The sequence below is a fragment of the Bubalus kerabau genome, chromosome 2 (genome assembly GCF_029407905.1).
Source record: "Bubalus kerabau isolate K-KA32 ecotype Philippines breed swamp buffalo chromosome 2, PCC_UOA_SB_1v2, whole genome shotgun sequence".
NCBI classification, from domain to species: domain Eukaryota; kingdom Metazoa; phylum Chordata; class Mammalia; order Artiodactyla; family Bovidae; genus Bubalus; species Bubalus kerabau.
In genome coordinates, this window is record NC_073625.1 from 18,494,203 (window position 1) to 18,520,297 (window position 26,095).

At 37.8% G+C, this 26,095-nt stretch overlaps 1 protein-coding gene across 2 annotated transcripts in view; it reads left to right on the forward strand.

Moving 5' to 3' along the window:
- The window catches only part of PURG (purine rich element binding protein G), a 39,893-nt gene that overhangs the window by 7,771 nt on the left and 6,027 nt on the right, over positions 1–26,095 (forward strand). Inside the window, exon 3 of one of the 2 annotated variants that reach the window (XM_055567142.1) lies at positions 2,417–3,464. The exons of the other annotated variant lie outside the window; for it this stretch is intronic. Within the exon in view, the coding sequence (XP_055423117.1) occupies positions 2,417–2,422 (6 nt within the window). The 3' untranslated portion in view covers positions 2,423–3,464. Of the gene's footprint in view, positions 1–2,416; positions 3,465–26,095 lie in introns of those variants that run through there. 2 annotated transcript variants of the gene reach the window in all.

Below are 26,095 nucleotides of genomic sequence, written 5' to 3' on the forward strand. Positions count from 1 at the left end.
ATGTAAACTTTATGAAAATGTTTAAAGACTTAAAAAATTAAAGCACTTTAATTCATCTTTAGAATAATCATGATTGATGGCATGATTTTCTGTTTGTAACATGAGAAAGGTGTTGTTAGAAAGCGAGATTGTCTTAAACATATTTTTAAAGCTTAAAAGTTTGCTTCTGTCATTTTAGTGAACAACTCACTATCCTTTGCAGAGTCTATTACATTGGTTAAGATTTCCAGGTATTTACTTGTTTAAGCTTAAAATGGTGTGTAGGTATTGTTCCTTTTTTAAAGAGAGGGATCAAAAGGAAGGTAAATTCACCTTTGGGAAGAGTTTTGCTCATGTTTAGGCTAAAAATATTAGTAATTTTCCATCCTTGTAGCTCAGTCAGTAAAGAATCTGCCTGCAGTGCAGGAGACCTGGGTTCCATCCCTGGGTTGGGAAGATCCCCTGGAGAAGGAAATAGCAACCCACTCCAGTATCCTTGCCTGGAAAATCTCACGGACAGAGGAGCCTAGTGGGCTGCAGTCCATGGGGTCGCAAAGAGTCAGGCACGACTGAGCAGCTAAAACACATCCTTCATTAAAGAAAAGTTTCCCACATTGATCCTTTCTGGTAAATTTTTTTCCAAACTTTACCCTCTTTGCAATATCCCTTGTGAAAGATTGCTTAGCCTTATTGAGGCCAATAACATCTAGTAAATAAAATCTTATTGGAAATGAATTAGTGCTGCTGTATGAAAGTAGTTGGTAATGTGAATATGGAGAGAATACTTTTAAATGAGATATACGATTTCTTCTTGAGTGTTGTTTACTTTTTTCTAAGATTGAATAGCTGTTGTCTGTACTTTGATTTTTACCTCTTTATACTTAATTTCCATATTATTCTACTCAAACTATTCATTGTTCCCAGGAAATACTAGGAGTAAAGAAAAAGGAAAATAATCCCTAAGAAAAGAGTTTACAGTATTTAAAAATTTTAAAGTCACTCAAAGTGTAAGATTGTGGGGAAAATGCTTTTTTTGGTTTTAGTCTTTATCAAGGGATTACCTTGTAGCTCAGTCAATAAAGGATCTGCCTGCAGTGTAGGAGACCCAGGTTTGAACCCTGGATTGGGAAGATCCCCTGGAGAAGGAAATGGCAACCCACTCCAGTATCCTTGCCTGGAAAATCTCATGGACAGTGGAGCCTGGTGGGCTGCAGTCTATGGGGTCGCAAAGAGTTGGGCAGGACTGAGCAACTAATACTAATTACTTAGATCGTAAAGAATCTACCTGCAATGCAGGAGACCCAGCTTTGATCCCTGGGTTGGGAAGTTCTTTTGATAAGTCTTTATCAAGATAGCAATATAAATCTGATTATTTGATATGGGTAGAGGCAGAATGTCTTAATCTGGGATGCCTATATTTTGAAATATTCAGTATTTTGGGTTTTTTAGAACAAGTAATTGTGTATGATAATTCAGGATTTTATTTATGATTTGTTGTGGGTTTGATGAAGTTGCTGTCTAGAGGTCACAAATAGAAGAAACAGAGAAGAGAAAGGTGGTGGCTAATTATTTTGCTTGACTGTAACAAAAGAAATCAGTCTAATAGAACTGAAGTAAATAAGTCCTTCTCAGAACAAAATCTGTTTAACCTTTGAAAGAGCATTTGAGAAAGAATAATAAGACCTAATTCTGCCAGTAAGCAAATCATTTAAGTTTGGTTCGATTGTTTCTTTATATGAAACATGAACAATTTTGTCCTAGAAGCTAGGGTTCCCTCCTACTCTAAAGTTTTAAAATTCTGTATTGAAGGAGAGCGAAAGAAAAAATAGATAAATAATACCTGAACTGGAAAGTGTAAGAGATGCTCTCTTTATATGAAAAACAACTGTAGTAAGGTAACAACCTGAGAGGATGCCCGAAAGACTAGCAGAAGCATCCGTTGTAGAATGTGTGCATCCCTGTAACCACACGAGAGAAGATTTTGTTCCCAGTCTTCTTTAGAACCAAATTGTTGTATACTTACTCCGTAACTATCCTAGGCTTTAAATTTTTTACCAAATATTTTTGTTGTCTATTCAAGGTCTGCTTTTTGGAAAGCAGCATCACTAGGTCTATACATACTGTAGTCATTTTTTTTATATTAAGAATGATTAAAGTTAACATCAGTTTTTGAAATGCCATTGTTCCAGAATTAACCATAAATTATATTGCTAAATAATATACTGCAATTATCATCACATTGGTCCCTGACAATCAGATACTTCTTTGACCCCAATCTCCTTGGTCCTATTGAATGTCCTATATTACAAGTCATGACGTTTAGCAGAGAATATCAAGAACGCTGAACTTCCAACAGTATTGTTCTGCTGTAGAGGACTGTAACTACTAGGGTGTGCCAAGATAAAACATAATAAGTTTGTTTTATTTTTGTTTTTAGCCTTGAGAAACTGCAGAGGTTGGTGACTGGAGAGACAAGAAGCATCCCACGGGTTTTTGTCTCAAAGGCTTTTGCTTAGGCATCCCAGGCCTCCACTGTGCACTGCCTGCAGCACTGCCAGTAGAGGGGAGGTGAAAAGAGTGACGGCCTCCCAGGTGGCTCAGCTTTAAAGAATCCGCCTGCCAGTGCAGGAGTTACGGGTTCGATCCCTGGCTTGGGAAGATCCCCTGGAGAAAAAAATGGCAACCCACTCCAGTACTCTTGCATGGAAAAATCCCATGGACAGAGGAACCTAGAGGGCTTAGAGTCCATGGGATCGCAAAGAGTCAGGCATGACTTAGCAACTAAACAACAGCAATCACAAAAAGTGACACCTTTCTCTCTAAACCCGTCTTTTGGAGGCCTATTTCTTTATCAAAGACAGCAGTTTAGAGCAAGCAAAGTGTATTTTGAAGTGCATATACACATATGTGATCTGTCAATTTCAAAAATACCTGTGCACATAAATTCCATTGCAGAAGCATTTAATGAAAGCCTGGTGGTGGTTCACACTAGTAATCTGATCAACAGATTCTGTAGAGTGAATTGGCTGTTGTAGAAGGGTGTTTTTTTTTTCTCTCCTTGTCCTCAAAATAGCAGATCCATTTTAGATTCATGATTGCTTCTTCTTCAGTGTAGTTTGAAATCTAACTCAGATGAAAAAGAATACTTCAGTTTGGCAGTTCTTTACCCTGGCCATTTTGTAGAAGTTTTTCTCAGTTTCCCATTTCAAACCCTCCAAGCAGCTTTACCAAAAGAACACACCTAAGTGACAGAATTACCCAGCAAATGAAACAACAAAATCTTGAGCTAATGACTTAGGAATAAAGATATGGATACGTACAAAACACCTTGTATGTACAAAACTTTTGTATAAAATGTACGGAACTTTTCTTATCATTTGCTAATTTACTTCAGAAACAGCTATATTTTATTTCTATGTCCTTTAAACTAGCAATGTGATTTATACCAATGATTGTCAGTCTAGAATTTAAATAAATAGAATAGTCTGAAGTTTCAGTTGCATTTATTATGGGGTTTTATCTGTTGGTTAGGATGCATAAAGGGCTTACCAGGTGGCTCAGTGGCAAAGAATCTGCCTGCCAATGCAAGAGACGCAAGAGACTCGGGTTCTAGACTCGCAAGGACTCTTCCTGAGTCAGGAAGATCCCCTGGCCCCCTGGAGGAGGAAATGGCACCCCACTCCAGTATTCTGGCCTGGAAAATCCCATGGACAGAGGAGCCTGGTAGGCTACAGTCAGTCCACAGGGTTGCAAGTCAGACACTTTTGCGTCAGACACAATTGAGCAACTGAGCACATATAAACAGATCGATCGCTGTTGAGTAAATTCCCTCATGAGGGTAAACCATGTTATCAAGCATAAAAATAGAACTTGAAGTTCTGCCACTTAAAAAAACCTTCCTTATTTTTCCCGTCCCTTCTGTACATTTTACCCTATTGAAAGTGGTGGTGGTTGTTCAATTGCTAACTCATATCTGACTGTTCACAACCCCATGGCCTGCATTATGCCAGGCTTCCCTGTCCTTCACCATCTCCCAGAGTTTGTTCAAACTCGTGTGCATTGAGTCAGTGTTGCCATCCAGCCATCTCATCTTCTGTCACTCCCTTCTCCTCCTGCCCTCCATCTTTCTCAGCAACAGAGTCTTTTCCAGTGAGTCGGCTCTTCGCATCAAGTAACCAAAGTATTTGGAGCTTCAGCTTCAACATTAGTCCTTCCAGTGAATATCCAGTGTTGATTTCCTTGAAAGTGGTTCAGTTAGTTCAGTTCAGTCACTCAGTCGTGTCCGACTCTATGCGACCCCATGAATCGCAGCACGCCAGGCCTCCCTGTCCATCACCAACTCCCGGAGTTCACTCAGACTCACATCCATGAAAGTGGTTAAGGACTCATTTTCTCCCACTACACCATGGCCCCTCTTTATCCTATTTATTTATTCCAATGACTATTGAAACACCACAACGAAAGGCTAAAGCTCATTTTGAAAATGTATAAATGGCCCTATGAACTTGACTTTGGACTCGAAGAAAGAAGGGCTGCTGCTTCACTTAACTAATTTCAACACTGATTAGAACTTCTGTATAACAGTTTAAGATGAAGAGAAAACATTTTACTTGGAATGATACAGCCTGAAGGGTCAGTTACTTCCACTTTTCAGTACCCAGCAGATCTTCAGAAAATATTTTGACTAGCATGATTGACAGGTAATTTCTGAAATGAATTTAGCCTCTAGGAAAATTGCACCATGACCATTTTCAAACAGAAGGTGTTAACAAAATGGAGAGTCAAATAAGATTAGTACTAATAACTACTACTACCATGCTCTAGGAAGTACTAATAACTATTGTCTTCCATGCTCTAGGCTTTGCTAGACATCTTCTACCGTTCAGTTCAGTTCAGTCACTCAGTCGTGTCCAACTCTTTGTGACCCCATGAACCACAGCACGCCAGGCCTCCCGGTCCATCACCAACTCCCAGAGTCCACACAAACCCATGTCCCTCAAGTCAATGCTGCCATCCAACCGTCTCATCCTCTGTTGTCCCCTTCTCCTCCTGCCCTCAATCTTTCCCAGCATCAGGGTCTTTTTCAATGAGTCAGCTCTTCGCATCAGGTGGCCAAAGTATTGGAGTTTCAGCCTCAACATCAGTCCTTCCAATGAACACCCACGACTGATCACCTTTAGGATGGACTGGTTGGATCTCCTTGCAGTCCAAGGGACTCTCAAGAGTCTTCTCCAACACCACAGTTCAAAAGCATCAATTCTAAAGTGCTCAGCTTTCTTCACAGTCCAACTCTCACATCCATACATGACCACTGGAAAAACCATGGTCTTGACTAGATGGACCTTTGTTGGCAAAGTAATGTCTCTGCTTTTTAATATGCTGTCTAGGTTGGTCATAACTTTCCTTCCAAGAAGTAAGCGTCTCTTAATTTCATTGCTGCAATCACCATCTGCAGTGATTTTGGAGCCCACTGTTTCCCTATCTATCTGCCATGGAGTGATGGGACCGGATGCCATGATCTTCGTTTTCTGAATGTTGAGCTTTAAGCCAACTTTTTCACTCTCCTCTTTCACTTTCATCAAGAGGCTCTTTAGTTCTTCACTTTCTGCCATAAGGGTGGTGTCATCTGCATATCTGAGGTTATTGATATTTCTCCCGGCAGTCTTGATTCCAGCTTTTGCTTCCTCCAGCCCAGCGTTTCTCATGATGTACTCTGCATATAAGTTAAATAAGCAGGGTGACAATATACAGCCTTGACGTACTCCTTTCCCAATTTGGAACCAGTCTGTTGTTCCATGTCCAGTTCTAACTGTTGCTTCCTGACCTTCTACAGTTATCCTCATTTTAATATAATTTTCCAGAGTCTTAGAAACTGGTTCAGAATATATTTGATCCTTATTTACACAAAGCCAAAGAGTGCTGAGTTAGGCCAGACTGCATTTAAGACTTACTCTGAGATTTAACCCCCAACTAATAAAGCACAATCTACCCCAGCCACCACTGTCAATAAATCTGCCTCCGATTACTGGGAATTCTTTTTAATCCAAAACTATTCCCTACGCCTGGGGCTGGTATCACCAAAAGACACTTACTTACATGAACATTTATCTAGCTGGTTAAAGTATGATGCTAATCCAATTTACTTGATTTTTGTTGTAGATTATAGATTGAATCTCTCATCTTGACCAATTATTTCAAATAAATGTGAATAATTTTTTAAAGGGATCAGATGATGAAAATGTAGATGATCACCCCAATTCTACCCAAAGGGCACAGAGGAAACAAATTACTATTCACTGTGGGTCAGTTCAGTTCAGTCGCTCAGTATTGTCTAACTCTTTGCGAGCCCATGAACCACAGCACGCCAGGCCTCCCTGTCCACCACCATCTCCCGGAGTCCACCCAAATCCATGTCCATTGAGTCAGTGATGCCATCCAACCATCTCATCCTCTGTCATCCCCTTCTCCTCCTGCCCTCAATCTTTCCCAGCATCAGGGTCTTTTCCAATGAGTCAGCTTTTCGCATTAGGTGGCCAAAGTATTGGAGTTTCAGCCTCAACATTAGTCCTTCCAATGAACACCCAGGACTGATCTCCTTTAGAAGGGACTGGTTGGATCTCCTTGCAGTCCAAGGGACTCTCAAGAGTCTTCTCCAACACCACAGTTCAAAAGCATCAATTCTTCGGCGCTCAGCTTTCTTTATAGTCCAGCTCTCACATCCATACGTGACCACTCGAAAAACCATAGCCTTGACTAGACGAATCTTTGTTGGCAACTGTGGGTCTACAATTTAATTTTCATGATCCAAAGTCAACTGGTTATGTCAAACAGGTCTTAGCAATATTAGAGTTTCATTGGGCTTTTTTTTTTTTCTTTTTGGCAACTTTTTCTGTAATCCTACTCTTTCTGCATTATTCCATTCATTTTCATATTTTTATTACCAAGTTTCTTCTTTTTCTTCTGAACTCCAAAAGGATGAACTGTGATGCCTGCCCTGTTTACAGATCCAGTGCTTTTCAAACTTTATCGGAATTAAAATCACCTAGAGGGTTTGTTAAACCAGTTTAGTGGCCCTTACCCCAGAGTTTCTGTTCCTTAGGTTTGGGGAGTGAAGAGAGGACCAAGAATTTGTGTTTCTCATATATTCACAGGTGACCCCATGCGGCCAATCTGGGGACCAAACTTAAGAAGCAGTACTCTAGGCTGATATGATTCTACCTTAGCTACACAAGATGCTGAAGCAGAAACTTGGATCAAGACAACTGTAGCATCTTGCTGGGAAAAAGATCCAGCATTATTCCTTCTGCTTTAAGTTTACAAATCTCAAAGTTGACAAAAAGATGGTTTTTTGCAACTTTTTCTGCCATCCTACTCTTTCTGCTTTATGCCATTCACTTTCATATTTTAACCTTTTTGAATAAATTGACTAGAGGTTAGGTAAAGAATTATTTTCTTCCCTTTTTACCCTTTCATTACATTTAAGAACTTATTAGTTCCCTCTGATTTTTTGACAGCTATCTTGAGATAATTCTGATTGGAATTAACCCTTATGAATCCTTATATGAAAAGCTTAGCTTTCAGATTTATGGAGACTGTAACATATTTTTGATTTATTAATAACTGCTAGACAATTATTACTAAAGGAAAGTGAATAATTCTTTACTCAAGAATTGTTAATACAAGTTTTAGTGAATACTAAGTATTAGGACTTGAAGGGACCTTGCAATTAGTTTGGTCCCTTAAATTTACATTTTGTGATATACTCCATGTACTTCAGAGGTTCATAATTACTAAAATAGGCTAGGTAAACAGATAATAAAGGTTAAAACTTAAAATGCTGCTTAGCTCTCAAGATCCATAAGTGGTAAGAGATACAGTATAATTTATTTTGAAAGACTAATATTTTCACCATCTTCCTGAGTCCTATCTATATGCAGAGGATAGAGGAAATACACACTATAGTACTTTTTCAGATTAACAATTGGACCCATTGATTTAAATTTAGAGATACTTCACCAAAATACTCACTGGGAATATTATTTGGAAATATAACTAACATATTTAAGAATAATTCATCTTATGTTTGCCAACTTGAGGACATTCTATAATTAGCATGTTGATCAAAATTAATAGCTATTTTATATATAAATATAATTAATAAATATGACTATATGTAAACTCTTAGCAGCTGTCATTTTAGTGGATCAGATCCTATCAGAAATACTAAATTCATATGTATACACTTGGTGGTTCTGCAAGTTCATTAACTTCTCTTTCCAGCTTCAGTGATTAGTGAGTGAATGAATGAATTCACAATGAGTGAATGAGTGAATTCACAATGAGCAAATTCCTAATTGTGAAAAAGATTAACTGCTGATCTAGCAGAGATGGGCTTCCCTAGTGGCTCAGCTGGTAAAGAATCTGCCTGCAGTGCAGGAGACCTGGGTTTGATCCCTGGGTGGAGAAGATCCCCTCACACATGATGCATAAAGGTAATTAATAAATCAGAAAAATATCTGGACTGTTGTAACTTTGATAACTCTTTTCTACTTAGAGTGAATTTCTTAGAAATAATGGTTAGAACTTTTGTAGTCAGGTCCTCTTAATTTAACAGGATAAAGAAGTGTGATTTCAATTTTTCTAATATTATTCTGAAAAAAGAGGAACTTTGTCACTTCCTCCCACCACTTGTTATTGTGAAACAAGAAGCAGCTTTCTAATTTTCATGAGCTTCACTACTTAAATGAATTATTTAAGACAGATTCCATGAAATTTGCCCTTCAAAATGAAATCCAACTTTAATTTTCATAATAAATTTTTTATTTTTAATCATTCTTTTCAGAAAGGATATTTTTAAAGGAATAAATTTAGTATTATTTTTGCTTTTTTGAAAGTACTTATACAGGCTTATTTGAAAAGCCATGACAGTATGGTAAATTGGAAAACCAAATTATTGGATATTATCAAATAAAGGTTTTCTTTATAGAAATCCAGATTAAATTCTGTTTGAAGGTTGAAGAAATAAAATAATATTTTCACTTCTTTTTTTTGCGCTACTAATTTAAGATGGAAAGAAGCTGTGAAGTTTGCTAATTTCAGCTTGGATGGTCTGTATTAGAGATTAGGCTTCTGAGAAAGTTGATTATTGTTGCAAATAATATGTGTGATTCTCTCCTGGAGAATTTCAAGGCTTTACAAAAGGCTGAAGGATATTAGTGGCAATAATATCTAAATTCAGGGATCTAATGTAAACCAATATGAAACTCAATTCTCACTTGGAGAGTCCACTTTTTTTTCTGGTCACTTCTTAAGCCATTTGTGCTTTCTGTGATACTGTAACATATCCAAATTTCATAAGGACAAGTACTAATACCTTTAAGAGAGAGACCTGAATACATTGAAATATATTATGGCAAAGTCTATAAACTGTATATGTATTATATATTTCTAACTATTTAGCTAACTAAATTTTACTCTACAAGATTATTGTGTGTGTGTGTGTGTGTGTGTGTGTGTGTGTGTGTGTGTGTATAAAATTATAAAGAGAGACCAGTTCTTTCTGCATCCCCTTCCATGCCTTGGAGAAGTAAGGACAAATTGGCTTCATCTTGTTTGTTACTATAATTGGTTGGCTGCCCTAAAGTGCTGCATTGAGAATTTGAAATTTGCATCTAGAGGGAAAGAGAGAAGAACAACATTCATGCCAAATATTTGCTATTTGGCTAAAGTCGTCTCTGCTTTAGAGCTATAAAGTTCTCATTGTAGTTCTGAAATTTTCTAACTTAGCCAGACAACTGGCCCTTGGAGCAGAAAACTGTCATGTGACCCACCTAGAAATGTGTCTCTTCTAATGCTTCAAGAGAATTTTGTGTTAATCTAATGGTCCCTCCTTTAACACAGCAGAAAATCTCTTCTGTGCCTGTGAAGAACTCAAAGGACCATGGTCATGATGATGTCATCAAGAATATCCTTTGGCATTAAACTTTATATTTGCCTTTAATGGGTTCTAACTTCCATTAAAATGACAGCATTTTCTCCCTTTAAATCAGCCCAGAACCTCCCTGGTGGTCCAGTGGTTGAGAATCTACCTTCCAATGCAGGGAATGTGGGTTTGCTTCCTAGTTGGTGAACTAAGATCCCATGTACTACGTATTGAAGCCAAAATTCAGCCTAGACATTCTGAAACATTAACATACATAGTAATTAAAAATGCAGGTTCTTGTCCCCATCCCTAGAGATTCTGATTTTGTTGGTCCAGAGTGAAGTTTGAGATTGGCTTTTTTCATTCTGATACAGATGGTCTAGAGGCCATTCTTTGTCTTAGACTTACAGTCCTTCTTCCATATCATTTTTGTAGCTGAAATTGCTTAAATTTTAATACTGTCAGCCATAACACGATGGAAGATGAGTTTTTGGTTATATTATTAAGAGGTAATATCTGTAGCTCTCTAAGAGAGGCTGAATACACAAATCCAAGTATTTAAGATTTTGTGCTGTCATATTAGGGGCTTCCCTGGTGACTCAGATGGTAAAGAGTCTGCCTGCAGTGCAGGAGATTTGGATTCCCTGGGTTCAATCCCTGGGTCGAGAAGATCCCCTGGAGAAGGGAATGGCTATCCACTTCAGTATTCATTGGCTAGCTTTCTGGGCAATGATCACTGGGAATGTCAGTTCCCCCTCCTCCAAAATTCAGGTTCAAACTTCTTGACGTGTACCTACCAGTTACATTCTCCCCAGATTTTTCAACCAAGATATTCTGAGTCTTTCCAGCCCAAATCAAATCCATAGGTAATTTGTCTTCTCACAAGTTGATCAAGTCTTGAATAACTTGCCTCAGCCTTATTTTTTTCAGCTATAACTTACAATTTAGTAGAAGTAGAAAAACATACCCTTAATCAATCTGAATTCCTCACTTCTAATCTTGCTCAACTTGTGTTTATGTGTGTTTAAAAGAGTACATAACAAGAAATGTACTACCTTAACCATTTCTAAGTATATAGTTCATTGGTGTTTAAATATATTCAGCTTGTTATACAACTAGTCTCTGAAACTTTTTCATCTTCCAAAACTGAAACTCTATACCCATTAAACATTCCTCATCCTACCATCCCCATCTCCTGGCAACCCCCATTCTACTGTCTTCTCAACCTTTTTTCTCAATAAGCAAGATACTTCCTTAACTGTTCTTCCATCAATAATGGGTTTATAATTATTGCTACTTAGCTCTCCAAGTAGAATCCTTATATATCCTATATTATTATAATTATCATGCAAAAAGATTTACAATTACAGGACAATTATGCTTCTATTAAGAGCCCCTTATAATCTTTGGGTGACTATGAATGAGGATATTTTATTCTGGAAACTTGATTTACAGGGAAAGGTAACCCTTTATTCTTCCTGAGACTGAGAGGATTCCAATGGAATCTTTGTGCCTGTTTGTTGGAAGTCTGAAGTTACAGTTAGTTACCAGTGCAATTAGGCTAAATCCTGGAATTTCCTAGACTTTTCCTATGTACATCCTAGAATTGTCTTCTACTAGACAATTCTTGTATAATATAATAGATTACTTGTATAGTATATACTTGTATATATAATAGATTGAAATTTTACTTGTATAATATAATAGATTGGAAATTTTTCTGGTGTTTGACAGTGTTGATGTTCACTAGGTGATTTCAGAATCTTTGCTTAGTACAATACAAAACTGTTTACCTTTAAGTAGCTTTATTAGAAACCTAATTTGGGAGGAATGCTGCTGCTGCTAAGTCGCTTCAGTCGTGTCCAACTCTGTGCGACCCCATAGATGGCAGCCCACCAGGCCCCTAGCCATAAATAAAAATACATTTTCTGCAAGTAAAGTGTTTCACATGGTATTTTCAAAATCATTGGCAGTTGAGAAAAAAACTCAACCCAAGAAACATTTTCAAAACTCTTCAAGTTTTTCCTCAAAAAGTTTCTCTTACTCTGTTCTTAAAATTTTTCAAGAATTCAATAAAGCAGTATCCATCTAAATAACCAAAAATGCTATAATTATAAGAATTATGCTTATGTTCTTGACATAAGGAAAACAATCAATTTTTTTGGCTTAAATTATCTTGGAACTGGGACTTATGTAGTGGTCCAGTGGTTAAAACATCACACTTCCAATGCAGGGGATGTGGGTTCAATCCCTGACTGAAAACTTATACCACATACTGTGCAGGGCAGCCATAAAAATAAATAAATAAGTATCTTGGAACTGGCACAAAAACTAATTGATCATGATTCTTGAATAATGATAATTGAATCTTCATTTTACTAATTTATAGTATCGGTGTATCATGAGTTTCATCTCCATACTTTTTGTAGCACCTAGATTTTTCTTTAATGACATGTTGCAACAAGAGTGATAATATTTCAAAGAAAATTCCTTAAAATTGAATTTTGTTACTTCTTTTATTTCTATTAAAAATCAGAAATGTTTTCTCAGTAAGGGGAAAAAAATTTTGAGTTAAAAAGATTTAATGAAAGAGTTGGAGTGCATCTGGTTCAGTAACATACTAAGCAATTATTTTTTTTCTTTGCAGTGCTCCCATCACTGTATATATAATTTGGCCACACTGTACACCTTGTGGAATTTTCGTTCCCCCACCAGGGATTGAACCTGGACCCTCGGGAGTGAAAATGCTGTGTCCTAACCACTGGACTGCCACTGGACTGCCAGGGGACTCCCTCCCATCACTATTTATGATCTTTCTCTATTGCCCACCATTGTCACCCCTCAAAACACAGAACTTCTCTTAGTGTCATGTAATCCTCAGGGCACATGCTGTTAACAACCCAGAAGTTAATCTCTCCTCTCTTTGTAGTCTCTAACATAAGCTAGGCATTAATGTTTTGCCAATTGGGACTCTTTAATGTAGTAAACTCCAGTCTGAAAATTCCCCCAAGTTCTGAGCCTTTTTTTTATTTTTTGACAGCTGTTTACTTTATCAATTATAAGATTAAACTTACGTAGAATTAGTACTGCCTGTGTGACTTATAATAATTAAAACTAGTTTCTAATATTCTTTACACATGCTGAACAGTACTTCTATTTAAGGATCTTTTGGGTTATTAGGTAACTACGTGCAATTTGGTTTGTTAATCACTACCATTTACTGTTTGACTCATTTTTGGAAGAAGACTCCCAATATTACATTTACTGATGTGCCAAGCTGGGATTCAAGCAGTACCTTCCATTAGGTAATTTGCTTCTGATCTGAGACATATTATAGAAAATCTACACTTTGATGGAAATTTACGATTTATGTGGAAAAAATTAATCTTAGATAAACATGAAATTTGATTATTAGGTAATTTGCTTCTGACATGAGACATATTATAGAAAATCTACACTTTGATGGAAACATGATTTATATGGAAAAATTAATTTTAGATAAATGTGAAATTTGATTATTAGATTTTAATAATTCAATTCTGACTGACAAGTTTGTTTTAATAATTTTGTTTCGAAAATAACTGTAAAATGACTGTGGGTGCCAGATTACTCACTCTTATCTGTGCTATAATTTATAAAGCAAAAAAAAATTTCAAGTGTGTATTATTTGCACTATTATTTCAAGCATTCATGGACTTTAAAGAATCCTAAGGTCTCGCCTTTGCTCTCCTGGTATGCAGAGGTGTGGTGCAGAGGCTGAGAGCGCTGTGTTGTGTATTATCATTCGAAAGCCCCAGCTCTGGTGTTTTCAAGATAGGCTTGTTGTTTAGATGCTAAGTCATGTCTGACTCTGTGACCCCATGGATTGTAGCCCACCAGGCTCCCCTGTCCGTGGGATTTTTCAGGCAGGAATATTGGATTCTCCAGGGGATCTTCCTGACCAGCGGTTGAACCCTGAGTCTCCTGCTTGGCAGGTGGATTCTTTACCGCTGAGCCCCCTGGGACGCCCCTCGGTAGGCTTAGAGCAGGTCTTTTCACTGCTGTGGGCCCCAGCTTGTTTATCAGCAGTGTGGGCATTGGATCAGAAGAACCTTTCAATTTCTATATCCATGGAGTCATGAAACTTCTGAAGTTACCTTCAACTTGGTTCTGTGACCTTTTCTTATTTTCCCCACATCTTAACCATTTCATCTGACATTAACTGGTCATACTTTCTTTCTTGGCATCCTTCATGTTTAGTTACAGTTGCTTAATGGCACCCCACTCCAGTACTTTTGCCTGGAAGATCCCATGGACGGAGAAGCCTGGTAGGCTGCAGTCCATGGGGTCGCTAGAGTCGGACACGACTGAGCGACTTCACTTTCACTTTTCACTTTCATGCATTGGAGAAAGAAATGGCAACCCACTCCAGTGTTCTTGCCTGGAGAATCCCAGGGACGGGGAAGCCTGGTGGGCTGCCGTCTATGGGGTCGCGCAGAGTCGGACACGACTGAAGCGACTTAGCAGCAGCAGCAGCAAACTTATCTTTTGGTCCTGTATACTAAAAACTTTCAAAAGGCCATTCTTCTAGTTCCAAAAGGTTTTTTTTTTAGACACAGCCTAGAACATGATTAAATATATTTAAAAATGTAAACTTAACTTTCCTGTACAGAAATCCCATCTCCTTAACTTGAATTAAGTTTAAAACCAGAGGCTGTTTTTTTCTTCCTCTTTTTTATTCCCCTCTACACCTTGCCCTGGACTGATGACTAAAATCATCCCTCTTCATTTAATCACAAGTGTTCCTATTCCTGTTTTGCCTTTGAAATCTTGTTACCTGAAGATCACAGTACTTAACAGACAAATCAGAATGATGACAAGTGGGAATGAAAGTGATCGTTTAAAAACCTGATAAGAAACACTATGTCATCTTATTCCAACAACTGACTCACAAATTTTGTAGCATATGAGATCTTTGGTTTCCTGCCCATCCTAAATTTTACTTCAGAAATATTTTGTCCCTTGCTTAATAGATAAATGATCCTGTTCTTGTATTCACTCAGTGAGTATTAAGTGGCTGCTCTCTGCCAGCCCTTGCACTAAGAACTCAAGATACAGTGATTTATGAAAGAATAATATTCCACCACCATTAGCTTGAAGTGGGCCATGTCCAAAGTTATTTGATTCAAAGCAACTGTTGGAGCCTAATCAATCTGTCATTTTTTTCCATTCACTGGATACTCATCTGATTGTCTGCCACAGGCCTGGCCATGTATTGGTAAATATAAGTATGTTTGGAGCTGTTGTAAAAGTTGTATGTACTTTTCCCTTGAACAATTTATTTTCTAAATGTGATGAATGATCTGCATCTGTTATGGTATTTAGGATATATTTCATTGATGCCAATTTAGAGAACTACAGTCATACTACTTTAAACAATATCTCTGTCTTCTCTGTCATTCCAAGTCTCTCTTTTTTAAATTAATTTATTTTTTTATTGAAGGATAATTGCTTTACAGAATTTTGTTGTTTTCTATCAAACCTCAACATGAATCAGCCATAGGTGTACACATATCCCCTCCATTTTGAACTTCCCTCCCGTCTACCATACAGCAGATTCCCGTTGACCATGTATTTTACATATGGTAATGTAAGTTTCCATGTAACTTTCTCCATACATCTCACCCTCTCCTCCCCTCTCCCCATGTCCATAAGTCTGTTCTCTATGTCTGTTTCTCCATTGCTGCCCTGTAAGTAAATTCTTCAATACCATTTTTCTAGATTCCATATATATGCATTAGAATACGATATTTATCTTTCTCTTTCTGACTTACTTCACTCTGTATAATAGGTTCTAGGTTCATCTATCATTAGAACTGACTCAGATGCATTCCTTTTATGGCTGAGTAATATTCTGTTATGTATACGTACCAGAACTACTTTATCCATTCATCTGTCGATGGACATCTAGGTTGCTTCCATGTTCTAGCTATTGTAAATAGTGCTACATTGAACAATGGGATACATGTGTCTTTTTCATTTTTCCATTCCAAGTCTCTTTTAATGTCCTAGGATGAAAATAATGATTCTGATTCATCTCATGTGCTGTGTTCAAATGGTGATGACTTCCTGAGCTCTAAGGTTGGAGATTATGGAGTCCAAGGCAGGCTCATCCTAAGACCGCTGTGACTTCTGTGTGTCCATGGGGTTGAGCTGGGGGGAGGATGAGGAAAGCGTGGAGTAGTAACATTCATGTCACATATTTGTCCTCCCTGCCCCAGATCTTTGTATTCATCTCACTTTAATTTCATTTCATTCTCATAATGTATACAATATCTTCATGCACTCCTTTTCTCTCCATATGTCTGGATTGATATACAAAATCCATCCATGTTCTCAACTATGAATTACTCACCAGTGTCTTAGCTGAATGCAGTAAACCTGATTCAGCTGTGTCTGTGTAAATCAACAGCTGTAATAATTTTCACTGTAGACTCATTGCAGTGAAGAGCCATTAATGGATAAATTCAATTATTTTTGGTACAAAAGATTCATTTATCCTGAAAGTTTTTCTATAAATGGTCATTGCTGCTAAAATATTTTCTAATTAAATGTTAAAAAAGAATTATGGGATTTTTAAATTATAATAATTTTCATGTAATTTGACATTTTTCAAAGTTCTTTCATATATTGGATCTCATTTCATCCTGATGAAAATACTAATTCAGATGAGTTTAGGTCAGTATCACTAACCTCACTTAACAGATGAAGAAAACAGGTCCAGGCAGGTTAAACAGTTTGCTATAAATCACTTAGCGATCTACTAAAATAACCAAAGTTTATAAGAAGCCCACGGCTTGTTGAAGCCTTCATAATAAAACTATAGACATTTTAAATGGTAAAATTTGTTCAAATTAAGTACATACTTTTTATAACTAAATAAAATATTTTTTAATGCATTCTAGTTACTTTCCTGTTTTTGTTACATCTTTAGGTGCAATTCTACACTGAATCTTTGATGTATTTTGGCCCTGGCGGAAAGCATGTCAAATCATTATATTGGTGCGCATGTCTATACAGAAACCACCTGTCTAGATTCAGTCGCTAGTTACTGAGAATTTGACCCTCTTTCCTGAGCTTCCTACCTTAGTGAACCTCCCAGAACTGGATCCTATTGACTAGAATACAAATCCCCTCCTGTAGACACGAGTCCTGTCATGGCATTGCGTTGCATTGTAGTCTTCAAACATGTTATTTGGAGAATTTAAGAGAGAAAACTACTTGATTTGCACAGTAAATTCAATTAATAATTAAAAGTCAATCGGTGATTTTTTTTTTCCCCTACACGCTCACGAACAAGAGATAAATGACCACATAATAAGTTAGAAGCAGGCTTTTTTGGAAACCCGTTTGAAACAGATGTTCCAAGTTTTTAGCAAATTAACTCAAGAACCCACATCTTCCATTATATCATTATAATAGTTAACAGTGCAGTAATCTTCATCCACACACAAAATTTTATCATGTTCACTGTTATATTTATTGAAGCAGAAAATCAAAATAATCATACATACTAGGAATATTTGAATTTCAACAGGCTCAAGAGCATTGTGGTTAAAACTGCTGACTAGGAAGTTCCATTGAATAAATGAATTGTTCCTAGCATTCCCAGTTAACCATGGTTTTGTAGCCTCACGGGGGCTTCCCTCATAGTTCAGTTGGTAAAGATTCTGCCTGCAAAGCAGGAAACCCTGGTTCGATTCCTGGGTTGGGAAGATCCCCTGGAGAAGGGATAGGCTACCCACTCCAGTACTCTTGGGCTTCCCTTGTGGCTCAGCTGGTAAAGAATCTGCCTGCAATGCGGGAAACCTGGGTTTGATTCCTGGGTTGGGAAGATTCCCTGGAGAAGGGAAAGGTTACCCACTCCAGTATTCTGGCCTGGAGAATTCCATGGACTGTATAGTCCATGGGGTTGCAAAGAATTGGACATGACTGAGCGACTTTCACTTTCACTTCTAGCCTCACTGAGGAATTAGCAGGCTGAATTCTAAATTCTCACCTGGAGATTGAATTTATCTCTGCATATATTTCTGTGACCATAAAACTTTCATGTGGCTCAATCTGCATAAATAATCACATAGCTATAAATATAAGAAGGTCAATACACCTAGGATTATCATGAAGGAGCTTAGTAGAAAATCCATGTTTGCTTTTTGCTTTCAGAGGAATAAAATAATTTCAGTGCATTTTGTCCACCCCCTTAACCTATGGCAATAATTTCAGCTGTATTTCTAGGTACCGGTTCCCCACAGAGGAATCAGGCAGTGTCAGTAGTCTAGTAGAGAATGGTAAAGAGTATAGAACAGACTTTCATGTCAGCCAGTCCTGCGTTCAAGATCAAATTTTGTCACATATTGTGTAATTTGGGACAAATTTTATACCTCTTTAGAATCATTGTGAGAATTTATTCAATCAGCTTTCCATTTATAATGACTATGTGCTGGGCCAAAGGATGTATCAAAAACAAAACAGATAAGGTTCCTTGCCCCACAGAACCTATAGTCAGCCAAAATGCTCTTCAAGAAAATTCAGCATCCTAAGATACATAAGCTTAGGTGGCTAAACTGAGCTTCCCTGGTGGCTCAGATGGTAAAGCATCTGTCTGCCTGCAATGCTAGCGACCCAGGTTCAATCCCTGGGTCACAAAGATATCCTGGAGAAGGAAATGGCAACCCACTCCAGTATTCTTGCCTGGAAAATTCCATGGATGGAGAAGCCTGGTAGGCTACAGTCCATGAGGTCACAAAGAATCGGACACAATGGGGTGTCTTCACTTTCACTTTAAAGATACATAAAGCTGTTAGCAAAGTTTCTGTCACATAATAAGCATTTAATAAACTTAACCTCATTATTAATTCTTTCCAACCCTTAAAGTGGATAGTTCTCCAGAAAGTAGAACAAAAGTATGCAAAATTGGAAGGAAGTGGAAGTTTCCTTTTACCAGAGTAACTCTGTCAGGTACAGCTGCAACAAGGGAGTTGGGTTAGTTAAAATCTGTTGAAGCTGTTTTCAGTAAAATATAAAAGCCAACAACTGTGTAGGCAGAAATTTCTTGGGCAGGAAACAAAAAGCACTAACTTTTATAAAAGAAAAAAAAAACTAGACTTGACCAAAATTAAAATCTTCTGCCCATCAAAAGACGCCATTAAGAAAGTGAATAATCTGCAGACAAGGAAGTATCAAAGCATGGTTTTATTGCTGGAGGAAAACAGAAATGCTTTGCTTGACTTTTTTTAAAAGAAGATCGTTTGGCAGTCTGCATAATTTGGGGCCAGTTGCCCCACAGCTAAAAGGATTGTAATCACCTGTTTCCTAGTATTCGTGTAAGTATCCTTAGTGACTTGACAACCTAGGATTTTCTTGTCTTCATCTGCCTCAACTTCCCCCTACCCCACCCCCAACCAACATAGGAATCTTTGCAGTTACACCTTCATTTTATGTGCTATGCTGTGCCAAGTCGCTTCAATTTTGTCCCACTTTGCAACCCCATGGACTGTAGTCCATCAGGCTCCTCTGTCCATGGATTCTTCAGGCAAGAATACTGGAGTGGGTGGACGTTTCCTACTCCAGGGAATCTTCCCAACCCAGGGATAGAACCCGAGTCTCTTATACCAGATAGGAAAAACATTAAAGATGTTACGTGTCTTGTCCAAAATCACTTAACTAGGCATTTCAGAACTTGAGCTAAACTTTATTAAATGGTCTTCCCACTACCTAATACCTACTTCTGTATTAGTTTGCTTCAAAATCTATTGGGGGTGGAATATGTGATTCATTTAAAATATGTGTTTATTTTCTCTTAGCTACAAGACTTCTCTCACCCATTTATTTTAAAGTTGAAAGCTATTACAAACAAGATCATGTTTGTGAGTCATTTTTTTCTTCTGAAAAATAGCTGTTTGATAGTTGACACACACTCTAACCCTTATTTAACCAGGAAGTAACCATTATAATTGAGGTCCCAGTTACCGTCATAAAAGAGGCTCCTATAGACTGTCATTCTAATACTGAGCTTTTCCTCATTTTATATCATCTTGGACTATATTTCTTCTATCTTCTAGCACCTGGCATTCTGTTTTTCTTTGGTGCTTATGAACCTTTAAACCTCTCACTATCTCAGAAAATATTTATCTGAAGCATCATACAACTACCCATGCCATTAATTATATAAGTTTTTATCACTGCCTCTAGAAAAGCAAATGGTGTCCTTTAGTGTCAACTGAGTTTTTAAAAGGAAATTTTTTATAGCTAAACATCTAGGTTGCTGCTGCTGCTAAGTCACTTCAGTCGTGTCCGACTCTGTGCGACCCCATAGACGGCAGCCACCAGGCTCCCTCGTCCCTGGGACTCTCCAGGCAAGAACACTGGAGTGGGTTGCCATTTCCTTCTCCAATGCATGAAAGTGAAAAGTGAAAGTGAAGTCGCTTTGTCATGTCTGACTCTCGGGGACCCCATGGACTGCAGCCCACCAGGCTCCTCCATCCATGGGATTTTCCAGGGAAGAGTACTGGAGTCGGGTGCCATTGCCTTCTCCAACATCTAGGTTATCATGTAGCAATTTATTGTTGTTGTTTTCCAATTACATCAGTGTATGTTGATACAACTTTTTGGGTCAACAATAGCAATAACAGTGATAATGATGGGGTTTCAGAGCACTACTTTCATTTTATTTACTTTTTTAAACTTATCTGGCCACGCTGTGTGGCATGTGGGATCTTACTTCCCCAGCCAGGATTGAACCCATGCCCCCTGCAGTAGAAGCCCAGTGTCCTAACCACTGGACCGCCAGGGAAACCCCCAGAGCATTACTTTTTTTTTTTTTACTAAGTATGTGCCTATGTTTTTCCTTTTCAATCACACTGAAGTTTTAATGTATAGTAAGAAGTCATTGTGTGAGGTAAGAAATGACAGTTCCAGGAAATGAAAGCATTCATTCATTGATTCCACGCATCCTTATTGAGTTCCTCCTACAGGCAGGCATTGTGCTGGGGAAAGGGCTTACTTTTTCCGTTTCTTCCCTCTACTCTGGTGGAAATGATGAATAGCACTTAAATTAGATGTTTTAGATGCCTTTGTATAACACGTCAGTTTAGGACAGCATAAGCCTTCGGTAGGTTAGAAATGGAATTAAAATAAGAAATAATTTGGAGAAATAAGTATCTGGTTTTCATTATGGTCTTAATTTTGCCCATGAATACTTGGCATCACTTGCACATAAATTCTCTTCAGGATATGTCCGGGTATTACTATTTTCTTCTCAGAACCAGTAGAACTTCTTCACTTTATTTTTAGAATTGTCCAGTAGTGTAATAAGATTATTTCTATAGGAAATTGGGAATTCCTTGAACATTTTACCTCTGATTGTCACCTCTTTAACGTCAATGAGCTTGGCCCCTTAGATTTGAAGTGGAGAGCTAATCATTAAAAATTAGGCCCCAACCAGTGGCATTGAATTAGTTTTAAAACGTGGCATACTGTATACGCTTGATTACACACCAGGTAGCACAAGGAAATGGAGGAGGAAATGGCAGTCCACTCCAGTATTCTTGCCTGGGAAGCCCCGTGGACAAAGGAGCCTGGCAGGCTGCAGTCCATGGGGTCGCAGAGTCTGACGCAACTTAGCGACTTCACTGCCACCACAGCATAAGATAAAATTTTGTTTCCTTGCCACCTAAATGTTTTACGTTCATCGACCTGCTGTAGATACTAGTGGTCACTACTATTCGTGGTCACTACTGCTGCACCTGCATTCACACTTCCTTGGGGAACCAAAACAGGATTGAAGGCCATACTGCCACGAAGGCCATACTTTTAAGCATTTGAGCCAAATTTTTAATTGATTTTTTTTCTGTGTGTATAAATTAGTATTTTCACATGAATAAATCTGACTTGGAAAACCTTTCACATTCTAGGAGTTTTTTTGTTTGCTTGGCCATACCAGGCGGGGCATCCTGGATCTTAGTTCCCTGACCAGGAATCAAACCCCTGCCCTCTGCATGGGAAGCATGGAATCTTAACCACTGGACCGCCAGGGAAGTCCCAATTCTATGGTGTATTTGAAACAGATGTTTTATATCTTTTCTTAGATATAAAGACACATTTACTGTGGTCAATAAAAGAATGTGTCTTAATTTTTCTCCAGTTACAAAGAGCCTGTTTGGGTTTAGTGTGCTGATACAAAATCCATGTTGTCTGCAGAGTACATCATAGACCCCATTCTGGGATATGTTGCTCTCTGTGGGGCACGGTGAGGGTAGAAGTTTTGACATGAAAAAAGAGAAGTGACACCAACCTTCACGATGGTTCTTCAGTGGGTATATTTTGCTTAGTCGTAATGCTGTTGAACGTTTTATATTCAAGTTTAATTTACATACAGTTCTTATACCAGTCAGTCAGTTTGGGCAAGTATCAAGACATAGAACATTTTTCTCATGCCAGTTCTCATGTATCCCTTCCCAGTCACCACACGTACCGTCCCCCCATCCTGACTTCCAGAAGCAGTCACCAGTCTGATTTCTCACCCCATAAGTCACTTTCATCTATTCTGGAATTTCATATAAGTTGACAAGTATTTTTTGTTTGACTTCCTTCACTCAGTCTAGTAGTTTCTTGACCATCCCTGTTGTTGAATTTATATTTCCTTTTTATTGCTAATGATTCTTTTTTTAAACAGGCAAAAAATAAGCAGATCTTTTCTGAGTATCTTAACTGAATCATGGCAGCAACCCTGTAGTAAGGATGGAGGGGACAAAATATCTGCTAATATTAATATTAAATGATAGTGCTCCTAACATTCAGGCAACTCTCCTATATCTTAGTTATATTCGTACTCTTTTGAGAGACCCTGAATTATGCTATTGTTCTATTAAAAGCAGAGGTAATGGGCTTGTGCAGTTCAACAATTCAATAGCCAGTGAACCGTTACTGCTTTTTTTTTTTTTTTTTTTTACTTTATAGCTCTGTTTTGAGCTCAGAAAGTAATGTGAAAAATAATTCCAGGCTAGGAGACACTTCTTATGATATCTCTATATATCTCTATTATCAAAACATGCAGGAAGGAATGCTTTCATTGTTTATCAGTATGGTGATACCTCAGTTGCTTGTACACACTTTTAAAATTATATACTGTAAACCTTATGAACTCAGTTTTATTACTGGAAACTCACATGGGTCCATATTTTATGTAATGAAAGGAGAATGGATACAATGAAAGCAACATCCGGATTGCATTTTTTGTTCTTCTGAAAGTTCTAATTAAATTTACCAACATTTTGCCATTTTATTTGTTTTTTAATTTTTTGAATTATAATTTACATACCATACAATTCACTTGCTTTACTTGCACAATTCTGTTATCTTTGGTATATTTAGAGAGTTGTATAACTATCACCTCTGGCATAGAGATTTTTTTGTTTTTTGGTCGCTTAGCATGTGGGATCTTAGTTCCCCCACCAAGGATCAAACCTGTGTCCCCTGTATTGGAAGCGTGGAGTCTTAACTGCTGGACCGCCAGGGAAACATTTAGGAAATTCCTAAATTTTACCATTTTAAGCAAAGAGTCATTGAGATTCTGGGGAGCAGCAATATATTTAAGCAAAGATAATACTGTGATTCTGGTGTGGCATAGCCAATTGTGTACCAACAGATCTGCTGCTGTCTTTTTTAAGAGAATCCTATTCTTGCCATAGAGGAGTCTGAATTCAGATGTAACTAAAGAAAGGAGAGGCTTGAGCTGGCCTTTGGCTTAGTCCTTTCCTATCCATGCCATGTCCACCCTTAAGATTCTAAAATGGGGAGCAGCAGAACCACAAAGAGGTTGCAGAACACAGTCATACCAAGAGCACCCCCAACGGGCGCTCTCTTAACTTTATGGCAAGCTAGGAGGTCGTTTTCAATAATAGTTTATACAACTATTCAGCAAGGGGAAGAGAAACCATATGGTACTACAGTGTTGCATCAGTTCTATGGAAAAAGACACTCAAAGGAAATATTTTGCCAGATCACTGAGAGAGTATTAATAACATTTCATCTATTCCCAGTCTCTGAATCCCTCTCATCTACTTATTTTCTCATTTCCTTTGCCTTTCTGCCTGCCACTAAATACACATACTTTCCTTCTTGTCTCTGATAGCTATTTTTCTCCTTACGGTTCCTAAATTATTTTACCACATTCATATTTCATTCTGATTATTCCAGAAATACTGAAATGAAACTCCCCTTTAACATGACCTACTTTAATGTAGAATTTGGCCCAAGTCTTATTTCTCATAAAAAGGCAGTTACATTTAAATTACCAAAAGAATCTTATTACTGTAATTTAACCCATAAGGAGGATTCAAAGTGCTATCATACTCAGCTTCAAAGATATATGTTCTACACTATGAAGATGGTTAACCACTTTTGACCAGTATGCATGAATTCTCTAAGCAGTTCACCATTTTTTTGGTTGTAGTAATTAATTTTAATTAACTGTCAATATGTTTGTTGCCACGTGGAGAAGTGAGGATATAGCCCTGGTTCCCATTTTGGTATGTGCGAGGACATGATTTTAATGTTCACAGTGTAAAGTGGTCTTAGGTTGTGAAATAAAAAATTGTATGCCTGATTTCCCAGTGAGTACAGTTTAAAGAGTTTTGGAAGTCCTAGCTTAGCAGAAATTAAAGTTCATAGTAAATCATCTTTCCTCCACCCATGTATTTATGTTCTGGCTAATAAAAATTAGATTTTTGCTTCCTAATTTTGGATAAATAATGTTTTTGCTTCTCTGTCAAATTAATTAATCTAGCTATTGTATAGTGCTGTTTTTATTAACATGTACAGCAGCTTAGAGATTCATACTCAGTATGATTATCATTTGTGATTTAAAACCAAAAGTCTTCATTTTTACAAAAAACAATTTCACCTTTCTCTCCTTGAAATTGAACATGAGGTCATGAGTCGCACTTAGTGGGTAAGACCTATTCAGAGACATTCATGTAAAGTTATGGATGTAGGAGCAAGCTCTTAGCTGCCAATTTTGCTGATAATATGAAGTATTATAATATCCACAGTAGGTTGCCATAATTTAAGTAGATTTATTTAGGATTGAAAAGGCTTGACATGGCACATTGCAAAAGAAGGCTGTCACCTACAAATTGGCACTTGCCATCTGCCTCTACAAGGATCAAATCATGAGCCACTGCCAACTACTGACCTTCAGCATCCTCCAAAAGGAGTTCCGAGTGGAGATCAGGAATGAGGCATTCCGTGCTCTGGGAGAAACTGCCAGAACAGGTCTACAGACAGTAAGATAGTTTCAGGAGAATGGTGTATGAGCCCAGTTCTTGTATCTCCTCATATACAGAAAAGCACTAAAGTCCTTCATGGTGATGTCGGCTCCCTGGGACTGGCAGTGACCGTCATGAGACTAGCAGAAACCTTTGGAAAAAATATGTGCTTGATGCATATATTCCCCTTCTGCAAAATCACCAATATACTGGCCTTCCACCCTACCTCTCTGGGGCAGTTTCTCAGAGCTCTCTGAGGTGCTGTCTCCCTGGCTGCGGTCCTCATTTTGCCCCAAATAAAACTATACTCACAACTCTCACATTGTGCGCTTTTTTTTTTTTCAGTCAACAAGGCCTAGAAAAGAAAAAGAAAAAACTTAGTACTCAGTTGTTCACGAGATCCAGGATATTAAACGTTACAAAGTTTATTCTTTTTTCTTAAAAATAAAATTTATTTTGGTTACCATACACATTCCCATCATATCAGAGAAGGAAGCACAGCACAACATAGAATTTTAGAGCTGGAAAAGACTGACATCATCTAGTTGAATCTCACCATTCACCTAGCTCACTAAAATCTCTATCTTCTCAAGGATATTAACTTTCCTGCATTTATTTCCGAAACACTGAAATACCAGTAGTCCCCGGTTCCTTTCGCTCAGTCTCTATAGCTGTCTTTCCACTCCCTTCGGTTAGTCTCCATATTCAAGATAATGATTGCACCTGGAAGGATTACTTCCTTGATTGTTTTGTGCCTGAATTAGCTTGGGAAAAGAATAGTCTACTGTGCCTGAAAGTACAACCTCTCATTTAAATGTTTGGCAAAAGGCAAGGTGATTAATTCAAAGTTTTAGGAGTGGTTGTAATAACAGCTGTGTCATTGATATTC